Below are 16,440 nucleotides of genomic sequence, written 5' to 3' on the forward strand. Positions count from 1 at the left end.
AGACACAGGCTTGGAAATTGCGAGCATCAGAAAGAGTGCTACTGAACTGAGATGGCAGCAGCTAAACGACACAAAAAAGACGTGGAGAAAGGAGAGGAGAGTGGACGGGAGCAATCGAGGGTCTGCTGGGAGTGAAGCAGAGCTGCAGCAGGACTGGCTGGACAAGCGAGATGGAAAGAGATGCTCCAATTCCCGCTTGTGCAGGATGAGCTGTTTCCGGTGGTCCCTGGTCCAGCGGGAGCTGGTGGGAGGGGTCAGCTGAGGGGGGGAGGCCTTGGAGAGGAGAAGGCGGATGTCGGTGGGGTCATCTACGTGAGGTTAGAGCATCCAGGATGAAGGCAGGATTTGAAATGGCAAAGACCTGGGGGTTGCCAAAACCCAAGCTGGACGATGGAGATCTGGGAGGTGGGGTGACAGTGACAGGAAGGGCAGAGGGTGACACAGTGGTTTGCACAGCAAAGGGTCTGGGAGAAGTGGTCTCAAGGGACAGTAAATCACCACACTCGTGATAAGTGCCCCCAATGAGAGACACCAGGTGCTCTGAAAACAACTGGGGTGCGGGAGACGGGCTGATCTAGATTAGGGGGCTCTCCGGGGAAATGACATTTAATTGGAGAATTAAAGAATGAATGGGGATTTGTTAGCTTGCCCTTGAATGACTCAAAACCGACACTGAAAAATAGCCACAGCTACCTCCCGTGCGCAAGGAAAAAGGATGCTGTGGCAGCGCTTCTGGCTCGCCCAGGAGAGGGGACAAGCACTGTGCCCTTCCCACAAGGTGAGGCAGGAGCCACCTTCCCTGCCTGTGTGTCTGTCACACGGGCTCAGTAGGAATCACCTCGGAGGCCTGCCGTGAAATGCAAATGAGTGACGTGCACATCACTAAAAACACAGAGGAGGTTTTAGGTAGGGGTTAGCTGTTATCATTATTTAGGAGAAAATACTTCTCCTGGAATTGCGTCCAAGCATAAATTACAGTAGGTCTTTCTCTCTGTATTCATTTAATCCTTTCAATAGAGCTGTGAGGTCGGTTAGCAAAAAAAAAAAAAACCCAGAAGAGCAGTTTTCTTTTCCTTCTTTCTCAATCAACACCGCCTCAAGCTTTGGCTTTACCTGCACTCTGTGGCTGTGACAAGGGGCCTTTGTTAAAATCCGGGGCATTCAGGAGGTGGCTTCCTGCCAACCTGCCTTTAATTTATCAGATGCCCAGCTCTCAGGTGTTCAGGTTCTTATTGCTTCACTTTCTAGGCCAGCAGTTGCTGCGGGAGAAGGCAAGGGTTTAAGAATGTGACTGTTAGGTGATGACCAACGCCACTTGGGGAGGCCGCACCCTGCCCATGGGAAGCCCAGCTGGGTGCTGGGGTCCCCACGTCTGGCACCACAGCAGTCCGATGGCCCGCTCCCGGGTGTCTGGGTTGGACCATTTGGAGAACCATCTCCAAGTGCCTCAGACAAGTTTCTACATCTGATCCTAAAACAGGTAAGTTTCCTGAAAGGACAATGGCTGAAGAATTCCACCCCTACCCCCACTCGCATCCCCCTGGACATTACTAACAAGCCGTTTTTTTTTTGTGTGTGTGTGTGAGGAAGATCAGCCCTGAGCTAACATCCGTGCTAATCCTCCTCTTTTTCTTTTTGTCTGCTGAGGAAGACCGGCTCTGAGCTAACATCCATTGCCAATCCTCCTCCTTTCCACCGCCCCCCCCCAAAGCCCCAGTAGATAGTTGTATGTCATAGTTGCACATCCTTCTAGCTGCTGTATGTGGGACGTGGCCTCAGCATGGCCAGAGAAGCGGTGCGTTGGTGCGCGCCCGGGATCCGAACCCGGGCCGCCAGCAGCGGAGCGTGTGCACTTAACCGCTAAGCCATGGGGCCGGCCCCAATCAACAAGCCGTTTGATAGAGGCAGGAAATACAGTCAAACTTTTCCCTCTTTTTCTCATTTATTTTCATATTTATTTCACCTGGCTATATTTTCGGAGCAGTGTAAGATGATTTCAATCCTTTCTGGAATCGTCACTGGCAACCAGGAAGGGGACGGCCAGAACCGGGGCATGGTGATGGGGCTGAGACACACAGGTGGGTCCAGGAGAGGTCAGGCAGCTGGAACCAGAGCCCTGGCTGCTGACTGGCGGGGGAGCACTCTGGCAGGGTCCCCACGTGTCCCTCCAGGGAGACCAGCAGCAGCAAGGCGCCTTCCAGAAGCTTTGGCGGCTGCAGACGGTGGTGGAGCTGAGGCAGAACAACAGGGCAGACGACACAGGGGGACCACTTGGGCGGCTAGTTTCTGAGATCATGCACTGCACACCTGCGAGGACTCCTAGAAACAAGTGGGGATATGCTGCAGGTAGGGGCTGAGCTGCGGCGGCTCAAACCACTGCAAACTGGGCATCTAAGTCACCGTGACTCACTTGGCCTCCCTGAGCATCCTGGTCTCTTCCTCCTTCTTTATCTTCTCTGTGGATTTGTTGGACCAGCCTTCCTGAAGCTGTGGGGGAGGGGCCACAGGTGGAAGACGAGGTGGCTAGCTGGAAGTACATTTACCGGTGGCTCGCCATGTGCCAGACATTTACTCTTCAAGACCTGCCTTGAGATGGGTCTGCTTATTCCCGTATCACAGACGAGGACACGGAGGCACAGAGAAGTTGTTTACTTGTCCAAGGTCACACAGCTAGTAAGCGGCAAAGCCAACATCTACGCTCAGATTGATCTACCCCCCTTTTTACACGCTGGGGAGAAAGAATTCATTCTTTGGGACCTGGTCGGCGGTAGGTGTTTAGCAGAGCCACCACAAGATGCCAGGAGACCACAACGTTTCCATAAAACTCTTACTGTCAACACGCTGGTCTCCTCTGACTGGCTGCTCAGAGGCCACCGTTGAAGTGGTCTCTCTCCCTTGGCACCGTGAAGGCCTCTGCCGATAGACTCACTTTCGCTCTCTCTGAAACACCTCCTTGCATTCCATCCCCCGGCCCCAGCCCCAGCTGAGCTGTTATCAACCAGCAACATCAACAGCACCATCTCAGGCAATAAAACGACTCTGTAAAAGATTAGTCTTTGCACTGGAGGTCAGCTAAGGGGCCAAATCTAAGCCCTCATCTCAAGTTTGCCAAATCAACCTATCGCCAGGCATATCTCTCAGCTGCTGGGTCTAAGTCCAACGTAGGGACAGGGGAGGAGGAAGATGCCCCGGGAGCCTTGGCCTCCCCTGACCGCAGTGCCCTCTGCAGGGTTAGGCTGCTGCACGGGGCCCAGCGAGGTTCAGAGGCGTCGCTGGAGTCCTGGGAATATTAGCTTTAACACGGACCCAAGACCACGCACTTGAGAGCAAATTCCTGCACAGCAGCCCCCACGGGGTCTCGGGAGATGTCAGGAGGTAGAAGAGAGGAATGCATGCTTCTGGGTGCTGAAGTTAATTTGGGGCAGAACCAGAGAGAGACTGAAAGAGCAAAGAGAAACTAGAAGCTGGCAGACCGGATTGACTGTCTTTCCATGACCTTGTGAATCCTGGAAAATGGCAACACTGAATTCCGCAAGCCAATCCACGCCACTTGCCCTGAGCTGCTGCTTCAGGTTGGCAGTGCCCTGGAAACACTGTGGCCAGTGTGGCCTGTCTCGTGAGAGCGAAGGATACAAGCTACCTAGGGCACTGCTCTGAGAACAGAGCAGCAGAAGCCATCCCTCTGGCCGCGCTGGCTGCCCTCTGCCCCTGGAAACATCTGAAATCCCCACCCCGGTTGGCACCTGTCTTCCCCTTGCTTTGTGCCTGCTCAGAGCCCTCGGTGGCACCGATTGTCATGAGCAGGTGTAGCCAAATATACACGTGTGAACTCTCCCAGAGGAGGGCCAACCTTCTTGATTTTGTAATAAACCTCGCTGACAGACTGCAGGAAAGTATTCCTTCCAGAATTCCTGAATTCTAGGCCTGTACATTCCACTGGACCTCTCAAAGGTACATGCCCCAAATTCAGCTCTAAAGCTTCCCCTCAAGCTTATCCTGCCTCAGCCTTCCCATCTCGGTCAATGCCAGAACCCTCCTTCCAGTTCCTCCGGCCAAAAACCTCGGAGTCGAAACCCACATCCCATCTGTGGAAAACCCTGTTGACTCTGTCTTGGAGATGCACGCAGAATCCAGTTGCTTTTATCACCTCCCAAGATGAGCCAGTCACCTCTCTCCTGGGTTGTAACAGCTGCCTAAACGGCCTCCTTCTTCACCCTTCCTCCTCCTCAGGCTCGTTTTACCCAGAAGCCACCGTTTTCTTTTTAAAAATAAGTCAGATCACATCAAACTCAGCTAAAAACGCCTCTGAGGTAATTTGTTATGCAGTAACAGATAATCCCCACACTTGCTTCCTCACTCCCTCCCAGTTTTGCTGCAATGTCACCGTCTCCGAGATGCCTTCCTGAACCACCCAACTGAGGCTGGAATCTCCCCAGCACTCCCCAGGCCCCTTCCGTGATTTCTTCTTCTCCACGGCACTTACTGCTTTCTAATACCCTGTCTGGTGGACCTGTCTTTCGTCTTTCTCCTTCTCATTAAAATATAAGTTCCCCGAGGGCACAGGATGTTGTGTTCTGTTTGTTGGCGCATGTTCAGCTCCCAATAAATGTTTGCCGAATGAACAAACGAGTGCATTCCTCGGCTTTGCCCTCTGAGTTCACTTCCTGAATTCAAGGTGCCTGCCTTTTTTAAGCTTGTTCTGATGCTATTTTTCTAAGGATTTAGTCTGGGCTGATCTTTTTTCACTACCACACAGGCTGGAAAAGGCCACTTGGTTTTAGACAGCGAAGAGGTCATCCAGTCTCCTTCTTAAGAACAGGTCTGCTACAAAGACGAGCACCTGGAAGGCTGGTGGGTACGATTTTCATGCTTGACCGATGATCAGTTTCCAAGGCGTCTAATTTAGTCAAAGGACTCCAAAAGACACAAACAATCCAAGCAGCGGATATCCCAAGTGGAGGCTAATCTGATTGTCCTTGGTGCCAGGACATTCAAGCCTGTCATGTGTGGCCAGCCTGCAGTCGTGTGGCACCAGAGGGGCAGCTGTATCAACAGGCCCCTTGCAGGTCTGCACATGACGTGGCCAGAGACTGAGTTTCAAGCAAGGAGAAGGAAAGAATGAGCAGAGAAAAGAGATGGAAACCCTCTTGTGCAAGAAGGAGTTGCTAGCAGGCCTGTGTAGAGAGGGCAAACCCTGCAGTTAGGGCCTGCGTTCTTAGAAAGCCCCGTGCCGCTCCTGTGGGGCAGTCCCCACTGTTGGCTATCTGCTTGTTCGCCAGGTGTACTTGGAGGCCTGTCGGGAAGGTGACATATCCTGACACTCTGACCAGGATATCTCCACCCGGATGCAGATTGCGGCAATGCCCCCGGGATAACAGTGCCTGTTTTGTTATCACAATTAAAAAGCCATGTAATAAAAAACCATTTTCTGAGTTCACGGTGCTGTGTGTTCTCTGGGTGACAAGTGTACCCAGGAGGAACAATAAACAGTACATCTGGTCCTGGCCTTTGCTCCAGATTAATCAGCTGTGGAGGTCACTTGACATCTTTGGGCCTCACTTTCCTCAACTGAAAAACAACTGATTTTTAGCTCCCCTCTTCCCTTCTGGCTCCAATCGTCTCTGAGCTGCTGCAGACACAGTGAAGAACCACAGGCTGGAGGTAAAGCAGGTAACCGAACTTGGCACAGAGCAAGGGCTCAGGCTGTGAGTTTTATTCATTATAGTAATAATCAGAGGTCCTTCTTCAGGTTCCGCAGAGATTCGCAGAGGCCAGGGCACCCTGGCTGTGAAAAAGGCCAATGTGGCCACTGGGGCCAGTGCCCCCAGCAAATTCCAGCGGCTGGAACTGGTCCAGGCTGCCTCCCTGGTGAAGTTCCCTCTTATCCACCCCAGCCTTCAGAGCCCAGGGCCCCGGCCCCTCCCTCTTTGCCTGCCTCTGACCCCTTCAAGAGTCTTCTTCCCACCTCCGGTCCTTAGCTGAGCCGAACTCACTGTTCAGCCTCAGTGAGAAGCCCTGGGAACAACTGCTGTGTTACCCATGCAAAGTGTGCGCGCTTTAAGAAATGTTTCTGCAGTTGGCGTTAACTCGTGACTGGGTTTCAGGCAAAGTGGACAGGGAGAAGTGGCACGGACCAGGAGGTCCCCAGGGCTCACAGCGCTCTGTGCCTGGGCTGAGCCCTTGACGCACCTTCCACAGCGCCATGACCTCTGGCGTGGAAACTGGCACAGCTGGATCCGAGTCACGGGTCACGGGGCAGGTAACAAATAGCACGGGATTAGCAAACTCATCCCGAAACTCTGGGTTCAAGGGCAGGGAAAGCTACTAGTTTAATTTTGGCAGATCATTAGCAACTGGGAACCGGGCGGGGGTTCTACGGCACAGGAGGGGGCTGTGAGCATCCGTGTGGGTGCGCAAGGGACTGAGCTGACCCGCCCGGCCATGGGGCGAGGACCTCCTGCCCCCGTCCCACGTCCTGATGGGCCGCGCGGATCTGTGGCCCGGCGGCTCCCTCACCTGTGCGTTGGGGGGACTTGCCCCAGTGACCCCGGGCGAGGGCTCCGGAGCGGCAGGAGGGCTGCCCGGCCAGGGGTGGACCCGTCCCAGACCGCGCGGCGGCCGAGGTGCGGCGGCGGCGGCGGCGGCGGGGGCGCTTCCCCTTCTCACGCCGCCCCCGCCCCCAATTCTGGGCCCCAGGCCCAAGGGAACAGGCTCCCCGCCCGCCGCCCGGGCCTCGGCCAGCCAGCATGCAGTCCCCACGGCCGGAGGAGGACCCCCACCCGCCGCGATTCCTCGCGCGCACGGTCCCGGCGCGGACGCGGCCGGTCCGCCAGCCCTCGGTCCCGAGGCCGCCCCCGCCCTCCATCCCCCCGAAGGGCAGCCCCGGCGGCGGCCAGCTCCCGCCGGTCCGCCAGGCCCGGCCGCCACCCTGGCGGCACCGCCCCTTCTGTAAATACAGGCGGAGCCGCGCCCCGGCCCCGCCGCGCAGGTGGGAGTGTGCGGTGAGGGCCGGCGCCGCGGGGGCCGCGCGGGGAGGCGGAGGCGGAGGCGGTGCCCAGCCCGGTGCCCCGGCCAGCGCTGCCGCCGAGCCGACCCCCAGGCCGCGGCAGGTCCCGGACGCGCCGGGCGCAGCAGCGCGCGCGCAGGACGGAGCTCAGGTAAGCGGCCGGCCGCCCTCCCCGCGCTCGCGGGCCCCGCGGGCCCCCTACAGCCCCCAAAGCTACCTCCCGTGAAAGACGTTTGCCTCTGCCTCGGTCTCCGAAACCACCAGAGCCCCGAAACCACCAGAGCGTTGAACGTGGTGAGATGCTGCCGAAACGCCCTTTGGAAAACCGACAGGGTGTTGGGGAGGGGCATTCGGCTTCGGGGAGATTAAGTGTGGGTTGGTGTTTGGAGAAGAATTAATCTTCTATTAGTGCAGATGTTTGTGTGTCCGTTTGGGAGTGCAGCTGTGAGAGACAGACAGACTAACCGACTACCCACACACTTTGGATGGGCACATACACACAGGCCGCGTCCACTAGTCCATGGAAAAGAAGCTGCAAACCCACCTTTAGGCTTCTGTTTGCTGCACTAGTATCTGGGAATTTGCCTTAAGACGTCTGAAGCCTTGTGACTCACTTCAAAGTTGAAAGTACCAGGAGTACAATGAATTCCTGATGGGACTTGGTAGCAGAGAACCACCCTTATCTCCGGAACCAGCAAAAGACATTGCACAATTCAAACAATTCTTTCAGATTAGTGCAGTGCTTCCTTTACGTCTTTGTCTCAGCTCGTTGCATCTTCATACATACAGTTTGTGCAAATTTAAAATAAAAACATATTTCCCTCCTACATTTCCTTGTTTCTCCAACCTCCTCCTGCCTCTATCTGCTTTTTCCTGGAGAGTACTTCCTAGTATAAGACCAGCCATTGGCTTTCTTTCCTAGACTGACCCTACATGGTCATGATTTGGGTTTGTCAAGATGGCCTTGGCTTTAAAGCCTCAGTCTTGAGCTCCTTCGTGTGACCATGGATGCGAGTGGCACACAATATTTCAGAAATTTTCTTTCCCGGAGCAAGTGAAAGTGGTCTTCACACTTGGGTTGTCTTTTTGAGTGTCCTGACTGGAAGGGTCCTGGGGAAATGTCCCATCCGTGAGTGTGAGAGGAGGTAGGTGGATCATAAAGTCGGCCTGTGCCAACTGGACAGTTGTTTACCGAGGGCTTGGGGCTGGTATCATACACGGTCCCCTTGGAGCACCGGGCTGGTGAGCGTGTGGAAGGGCTTTCCCACCGGATTGCACTCAGGCTTTTCTTTCAGCGTCAAGTTCTGTTGCTGTTTAGGGCTTCTCACTGGCGATTTTATCTGCTGCTTGTTTTTAACTGAGCCTCAACCTCTTTGTGGAAGTGGTGGCCCCATGGAGGAGGGTGGGCGAGAGGCCGCCTGCCCACCGCGGGGACAGGACTCTACCTGACCTGCTGTGCCAGACTCACTGGGGTCATCCCAGGCCCCAGCAGCCAGGCCACCGGATTTCAGGCCAAGGCAGCCCCAGAGTGTGCCTGTGTGAGAACTCGAGAATCACATTTTGGCAGAATTAACTTAAAATCCACCAAATCCACTGCGTTCCTGAATCACCTTCCCATTCAGTTGAAACTGCTGAACTTGGGTCTCCTGCAGAGGTAGCCTTAGATTAAAGCACAGAATGGAAAGTTGCCACAGTCTGAAACAGGAAATGGAACGTTCGTTACTGAAAGGAGATTTACCGACTTGGAAATGCTCAGAGCAGCTGCGATGAAATGGGGACGTGGGTAAATCAGAAATAATCCCTGTGGTTCTTCCCTCACTCGCCATTGATTTTTTGCCAGGGGAAGTGAGTTTGTAAGACTCATAACAGGAAAAGACACATCCAATTACTTTTGTTGTAGGGGTTTTGTTTTTTAAAAGATACTCTTAGGTGCATGGTAATTGTATTTCCTCTTCTTGAATATCTTGGTAAAATTACATATTGAGGAGTTTCTGAATGCCAGTTCTTCTGACTCACAAACCAGCTCATTGCTCTCCAGTGTGTTAGTCGCATGCATTCTATCCCTGTGATTTCATCCTGGCGGGATTTCTGAGATGGCCAGCAGGAGAACAGGGTGGGTCAGCAGCACCTGTGCGCGCTTTAATGTGGTGTTTGGTTGTGTTTGCAGAGCTGTTGCAACCATTGGAGGGAAGGAAACACATCCCACTGCACCTCGGGAAGGGGCCTCTCCTGGCCATGTCTCCTGCAGCTGCTGCTGAGCTAGATGGGGTCCAGCGAGACAGGCACAGCAGCAAGCTCATCTTCTTCCTTTCTGTCTTGGGTGCCATCCTCTTGTGTGTGGGAGTCCTGCTCTCCATCTTTGGGTTCCAGGCATGCCAGCACAACACCCTCCGAGACTGCAGCATGGTGCTGAAGGTCGCTGGGCCTGCGTGTGCCGCGGTTGGCCTGGGGGCTGTGATCCTGGCCCGCTCCCGGGCACAACTTCAGCTCCGTGAGGGGCGGCGGCGAGGTGACAGGGCAGACCCCAACCGAGCCTTCCTCTGTGGACAGAGCCGCCAGTTTGCCCAGTACCTCATCTTTGGGTTTCTGTTCTTGACGAGCGGTATGCTTGTCAGCATCCTGGGCATTTGGGTCCCTGGATGTGGCTCAGACTGGGCGCCAGAACCACTGAACAAGACGGACACCACCGCTATGGAGCCCCCCATGTGCGGGTTCCTGTCCCTGCAGATCATGGGACCGCTGATTGTACTTGTGGGATTGTGTTTCTTCGTGATTGCCCATGTTAAGAAGAGAAACAACTTGACTGCGGGCCAGGATGCCTCCGAATGTGAAGAGAGACAGACCCCGAACACGGAGCCCGTCCAGGTCACTGTAGGTGGGTGGCTGTCCTTCCTGTGTTGGCTGAGATCACAGTGGCTGTGGCATCAAGGCTTCAATGTGCTGCCCTCAGATCTGGTCTAGATTCTCTGTGTCTCTTCTCTCTGTGTCTCTGTCTCTGTCTCTCTCTCACACACACGCGTGCATACACACACACACTGCCACTGCTGTGGGAAGCCCCATGGGAATCTTTGCATACATCATTTCCCCCCAGCAATTCCGTATTATTTAGCAAAAGCATGGGACATGAAGTTGTGACTTTGACTGGGGTCACAGAGCAAATTAAGAGGAAAGGGAGAGGAGCCGTGAGGTTAGCTTGGGAGCGTTCTGTCAGCCAAGGGCCCTGCCCGGTGACTTTGTTTCCCCAGTTATCCTCACACTGAGAACTCCTGGTACTGGACACGTGGCTTCTTGTCCCTGGCTGTCACGGGCCGGCTGTCCTTGGAAGGTCCTTACCCTCTCCTGGCCTTAGTTCCTCTATCTGTAAAACGAGCATTGCATTTCTGAGATTCCTTCCAGCACTGCCCCTAGGATTCTGAGTCTGTCCCAGGTCCCTCAGCCTTCTCTGTTTTGAGAGGGCCTTCTGCACTGTTTTGCACATTGTTCAGTTTCTCTAACTCCATGCTTGGCTTCAGGGTTGGGCAAAGTTTAGGAGCAGTGGCATAGGCGACGAAGATGATATGTGACAGCACCTGTCACTTCTTTCCCACATGGAATGCCTACAGGTTCCTTTTGGGTCCCCAGGTTCTGCAGAAGAGCCGGATTACCATTTCCAAGAGTCAGCCCCCACAGAACATCGGTAGCTTTGGCCTCAGCCTCACACAACCAAGGAAAAACCCCATTGCTGCTCATTTTTGCAAATCCCTGTTTTTATTTCAGTCTCTTACTTTTGAAAGGATAAAACTCAGAAGCCACAGCCTTGACATCTAAAAGACTAGGCAAAGAGGATTACAGAGCAGAAGCCGTGGAGGGAACAGAGGAGTGTGGCGAGTGAGACACTTCTCCTGTTTGGGGCTATCTGCCAGGGCAGCAGTACTCACTGGGGGCTGTGGGCTTGCGTGGCACCGGTCACAGAGAGGGAGGGCAGGTGGATTTCTAGACAGTCCTCACGTTGAGCCAGGGTTGAAGCCCCCAGCTTACTTATTAGTGCACTTATATATTTACGGTGCCAACACTGGTATTAGTTATGCATTAGTGATAGCTAACATATACAGGGCTTATCCTTGGACCAAACACCCGTCTAAGTGCTGAAGCGTGTGCTTTCTGAGGGCCTGTGTGTGAATTCTTGCACACCTACAACAGCCCACTGAGGCAGACACTCTTAATATCTCCGTGTTAAAGATGGAGAAACAGAGGCACAGGGATGTCAACTCACCTGCCCAAGGTCACAGACTAGCGAGTGGCAGAGCCAGGATCCAGACCCAGGCGGTGGGCACCACACACCATGGCCCTGGCACAGCACTCGCCCGGGGCACGGGGCTGTCATTCCATGTCTGGTTTCATCCTTCACCAGGCGTGCTGGGTGGTGATGTGACAGAAGGGCTCCCAACATTATAGATGTTCTCTGTCTTTTCGGGGAACACAGTGGGGTCCAGTAAATACACTCATGCGATGCTCGTAGTCTGCCGTTAGTGGGGAGCATTTCGAGCATGCCCTTTGGGTTTACCATCAGGGGATCTTCGGGGCCCGGCTCCCTCCTGGTGGCTGGAATCGGGGGGCAGCAGGGAGCAGGGGTGCTGGGGCACTGTGACTCCTGCTGGTTCTGTCCTGATGTTGGCACCGCAGTTTTCCTGATGGTTTCTGCTGAACCCTTTAGGTCCCGTCAAAGCTGTGAAATCCTGGCACCCTGACTCCTTGTTTTCCTCTCCTTTGACATTATGGGATAGGGTTTAAATATTTAGAAATCATGCCTTTTGGCCAGTTCTGCCCCATGAGGGAATTGGGGCGATAAGAGGCAGTTCTCGGCTAAGGCCAGAGTTTAGCTGTTTCCAGAATGGAAGACCCCCCACCCTAGAATAGACAACCCAAGGCACTTGATGTCCCGTGGTGGGCTTGGTGTGGGACCCTGGCTACACAAGCAGGTGCGTGAGACAGCCCTCCTGTGAGGGGTGCGTGCTGTCAATCACAGAGACATGCAGTCCTGCAGGACACAGGGAAAGGGAAGCCCAGGGGAATGGGACCTCCTTCCTGGGAGAGCAGGTGGCAAGGTTTGGGGGGGTGGAGCTGGCTGGACCGAGGCGGGGATAAGCCTCGGAGATCACTGGCGACTTGGAGCACTTCCTTGCTTCTGTCTGGTAGGTGCTCTGCCTGCTTTCGAGGCTGGTGCCCAGATCCTCTGTCCTACAATGTGTAATTAGAGTGAGCACTCAGCCTCCTTCCTCTGACCCACCAAGAGCTTCGAAAAAATTAAATGGAGTCCCAAGGCAGCCATTAGGCTCCATCAGGTTTCCGTTATTGGTGTCTGTTTTCAGCTCTAATTACCATCTTGCAGAAGGAGAGGTGGGGTTAAGGCATTTTCTGAGGGGCTGAGTTACCTCTGGGAAGTGAACGAGGCACCGAGGGTGGCGAGCTGAGCCCCTGGCCGGACTGCCAGCTGAGAGTGTTTCTTCAGACATGTGCGGAAGTGCCACCGGCTGGTGCACGCGACGAGCGCCCCTCTGTAGGCGTGTCCCGGCTGGGACAGTCCTCCTGCCTGTCCTCCAGGCAGGCACACTGACGGCCTGCCGTTTACAGATGTGGCCGCTGAGGCCTAGGAGTTGAGTAACTTGTTCAGGGCCACGCTGGGTTGCTAATTGGCAAGTGGAACCCTGGTAGCTTGAGAGACTCCTGCACCCGCCCTGGCCGGCGTCAGAGCTGCCGCCGGTGCAAGCCAGCCTCGTCCCTGCAGCATGGTCCAGGGCTCCCTCCTCCCGCATTTGTCCTGAGCTGGCATTCGGTGCTGTGACCTCTACGTAGAGGTGCTGCTGCTGGTCTGGAATGTTCTGGGCAACTCACCTGGTGCCTTTTGTGTTGGAATTGGAGTCCAAACTAGAGCTTGCGTCTGGTCCCCACGTTCTCCCCCAAACACAGAGATGAGTGCTGGAGTGAACAGTAGCAACAGAAGTGCAAAAAACAAACTTTTCTTGGAATTGGACTTTCTTTTGTAAAGCTTGGGGGAAATGTCTGTCCCAGACAGAACTGTGCCCCCACGACACACCAGCTCCAGCTCGCTTCGGTGCCAGCGCCTGCAAACCTCTGCTCTCTGTCTCTGCGAGTTTGATAGGCCCACTTTGTAATTCTGGAGTTAGCGCAGGTGTTTTGACCTTTTATACAGATGGGCCAAATATATAACTAATTTATTTTGCTCTTGCTAATTTGCTTACATTCGTTCCTCATCTGTCTTCACTGAAATCTGTGTTTCCTCAGGTGATGCTGTGATAATCTTCCCAGCCCCTCCACCACCTTACTTTCCTGAGTCTTCGGCCTCTGCAGTAACTCAAAGTCCCGGGCCTAACGGTTTGCTTCCCAGTGAAAACCCACCTTCCTACGACAGTATTTTTAACTATGGGTAAGACTTCCTGTCTGAACTTCGCGCGTAGGTGTGTTCAACCTTTTCAGGCCTGTGCCTGAATTCAGGACAAGTTGGCTTTAAGGCTGTGGTGCAAGAGTAAGCATCAGCGCGAGAGTGTCTTTTTTGCTGATGTTGTGTGAGAATTATTGCCTTAATATCCACAGTCCCTTTCAGGAAACTTTGGGCAGCACATAGCTAAAAATCCTGGACGTGGCTGTGCAGTTAGCACGGAGCTGAGCAGGGGCGATCCTTGGGATGTTCCACAGCCCGTCGGGCACCAGAGTGCTGGAGCGGGGCTGGCCCACTGTGTGAGGCTTCGCTGCTTTAGGTAGTGGGGAGGAGGGGGTCCCGGGGACCTCCAACAGGGGCAGAGGGACTCAGGATCTCATGGAGACACTTAGGTGACTGGCTGAAATCAGCTTGCACCGTGACCTGCCCGAGCTGGGCTTCTCCCCTCAAAATTAAGTTGTTCCCTGGGCCTCAGAGCCTTCTCAGATTGGTTGAAGAGAAATACAAGTGTCACACCCCCATTCCCGATGTGCCGCACATGGGGGCACATCCTTCTTTTAGGCATCCCCGGGGTCGGATTAAACAACAGAAATCGCAGTGCCTTCGCTTTTGGCGTAGGGGTGCCGTTGAAGGTTGGGAGGCAGAGCCGTGGGGTCACGCAGTGGTTAGCACAGTTCGTGCTGGAGAGGCTGAAGGTGGCCAGACTGGTTAGGAGGCCGACTCTGGTGGACAGGCCTGAGGTGACAGGAGCCTGGAACTGTGGTGGTTAGCAAGGGGAGGAGTGTGGGAGGGAATCTGGCATGGAGGATGACAGCGAGGAAGAGCAGAGGTCATGGGTCAAGGCTGAGTGACAGGGACAGTGGAATGTCCCTGACTGAGCAGGAGGTGGGACCCGGGCTGGGTGTAAGCAGGGAGAAGATGGTGAGCTGGCTTGCCGTGGAGTGATGGCGAGATGTGGGCCTTTGAGGTGACTGGGTGGGCTGGGACTTGGGAGAGAGATGAGGTGCTGGAGATGGAACTTCGGAGAGGTTGCTGTAACCAGGAGGGCAGCGAGTCAGAGACCTGTGGAAAATCCACGGGAGGGGAGGGTGTGATGGGAGGATTTCAGGAAGTGCTGGGGAGGAGCAAGGCTGGAAGAGGCTCTGGTCCCTTCCCAAGTGGGAAACCAGGGTGCAGAAAGTAAAAGAAGGATTGCTGAAAAATTTCACAGTGCAGAGTAGGGGGAGAGCAGGGCTCAGCGAGAGTCAACTTTCGAGACATTGAGACATGTTTTTTTTTTTGCTGAGGAAGATTCGCCCTGAGCTAGCATCTGCTGCCAATCTTCCTCTTTTTGTACGTGAGCTGCCACCACAGCATGGTCACTGACAGACGAGTGGTGTAGGCGTGTGCCTGGGAACCAAACCCCGGCTGCTGAAGTGGAGCATGCCAACTTAACCACTAGGCCACCAGGGCTGGCTGGAGCCACGTGCATTTTTGAAAGCAGGACAGCAGGACTTGAGATACTCAGGGAGCACTCTGGGGGGGGCACTGCCTTACCTGGCCATTCATGGTTTAATGCACCTCTTCTTCTCGTGCTTCAGACGGGCTGGTGAGCTGGAGATCTGACCAAAGATGAATGTAGGGATTGCCCTGCATGGACGAAGGGGAGGTTAGGTTTTGGACGTTTGTAGAATTCTGTTAGTGAATTTTGTATTCTTTTCTCCAATGATGAACTTCCCCAAGCCCTAAAACAAATGTCTGTTAACTTAAAGAACTACTCCTGCTGCTACTATGACTTCTGTGTGCCAGAGCCTGGCTTTCCTTGCGTCACCTCGTGCAATTCTCATACACACTCAGGAAGTAGGCACCATATCATCCCCCTTTATAGACAAGGAGACAGAGGCTCAGAGAGGTTAACCACTTGCCCAAGATCGCACAGCTAGAAAGCAGCAGAGCGAAAATGCAGATGCAGGTCTGCCTGGTGCCAGAGCCGCTCCATCAACCTTCCTGCTTCCCTTCCAGTTTGTGGCTTAATGGTTTAATTTTCTATTTGCATAAGCTTGTCTACCTTACGTTAGCGGTCTCAGGGACACCCTAGCAGAGAACAGTCCCTGTGTGTGCTTTGTGGATGGCGTCTGTTCGTTTGCAGTCTGTGCCTTTTCAGTTATGAGGGGAATGACAACAGGAGGGAGACCATCTTCACGTTACAATCGCTAGTAAGGAGGAGAGTAAGGAGTCAGGAATAGATGTCTGTACGAAACAGAAAATGGAGGACATCATCCTTAGAGCCTTGCAAATGCTCCTAAATGCGTAGGATTAAATGTTTGAAAAGAACCCTGTACTGGGGTGTGTGACTGTCTCCCTCTCTCCCTGTCACATTCTCCTTCTTCTCAGCAGGACCCCAGCTCCAGAGGGCCAAGGCGCGGCCTCGGAGGGAGACTGTGCACCTGTCTATACGATTTCTGGGACCACCTCCTCCTCTGGGATCCCACACACTCCATGTCTCTCCTCTGAATCGCCGCCCAGATATGAAGAGAAAGAAACCGCGGCAGCCGCATCTTTGTCTCCATCCTCTGAGCCTTCCCCACCATGAACTGTGGGCTCCAGCTCAATTTTATATAGAATTGTTCACTTTTTTATATGACTTGTTTTTTAATAAAAAATCCAATGGCACTGGCTGTGTTCTGACTTCCCTGGTACAGTGTCAGCATCAGTAACCAGCCCTCCCGGTTAAGCTGTTTGTGCTTCAGACCGCGGGAGAGGCGAAGAGCCTGCAGCCGGCAGGCACTTGAGCTGGTTGTCTCATTGAGACCTGCTGCTCCAGGAGGTCTGTGGATGAAGAAACAAAGGCTCGGGAGGCTAATCAACTTGTTCAAGGACACACCGCTTCTAAACGTGAGGTTGGGCTTTGAACCCATCTAGATGGTTCTTGAACGCTGGGCGCGTCTCTCCCCGGGCTGCTGAAGGCCAGCTAGAAACAGCTGTTAATGTGGAGCTTGGACCGTGCCGTTTCCAGTGT

At 54.1% G+C, this 16,440-nt stretch overlaps 1 protein-coding gene across 4 annotated transcripts; it reads left to right on the forward strand.

The window, feature by feature from the left end:
* The first annotated feature begins 6,139 nt into the window (after positions 1 to 6,139).
* TMEM171 (transmembrane protein 171) lies at positions 6,140 to 16,094 on the forward strand. Of its 4 annotated transcripts, none has more exons than XM_058560211.1 (4): positions 6,140 to 6,259; positions 9,174 to 9,881; positions 13,289 to 13,430; positions 15,816 to 16,094. In XM_058560211.1, the coding sequence occupies exons 2-4, from the start codon at positions 9,242 to 9,244 to the stop codon at positions 16,012 to 16,014; spliced, it is 981 nt and encodes a 326-aa protein (XP_058416194.1). In that variant the 5' UTR covers positions 6,140 to 6,259; positions 9,174 to 9,241; the 3' UTR covers positions 16,015 to 16,094. The 4 variants fall into 4 exon arrangements, with proteins under 4 accessions (XP_058416194.1, XP_058416024.1, XP_058416283.1 ...); XM_058560041.1 differs by lacking the exon at positions 6,140 to 6,259 and adding an exon at positions 7,027 to 7,157; XM_058560300.1 differs by lacking the exon at positions 6,140 to 6,259 and adding an exon at positions 7,027 to 7,157 and having other exon boundaries at positions 15,819 to 16,094.
* The last annotated feature ends 346 nt before the right edge of the window (positions 16,095 to 16,440 follow it).

The sequence above is a fragment of the Diceros bicornis genome, chromosome 1, assembly GCF_020826845.1.
Source record: "Diceros bicornis minor isolate mBicDic1 chromosome 1, mDicBic1.mat.cur, whole genome shotgun sequence".
NCBI classification, from domain to species: domain Eukaryota; kingdom Metazoa; phylum Chordata; class Mammalia; order Perissodactyla; family Rhinocerotidae; genus Diceros; species Diceros bicornis.

Bases quoted from the DNA above. Each gene is read 5' to 3' on its own strand.
- TMEM171 (XM_058560211.1), top strand. From the start codon at position 9,242: ATGTCTCCTGCAGCTGCTGCTGAGCTAGATGGGGTCCAGCGAGACAGG. The intron at 9,882-13,288 runs GTGGGTGGCTGT...GTGTTTCCTCAG, and splicing joins GCCCGTCCAGGTCACTGTAG to GTGATGCTGTGATAATCTTC. The intron at 13,431-15,815 runs GTAAGACTTCCT...CCTTCTTCTCAG, and splicing joins GACAGTATTTTTAACTATGG to CAGGACCCCAGCTCCAGAGG.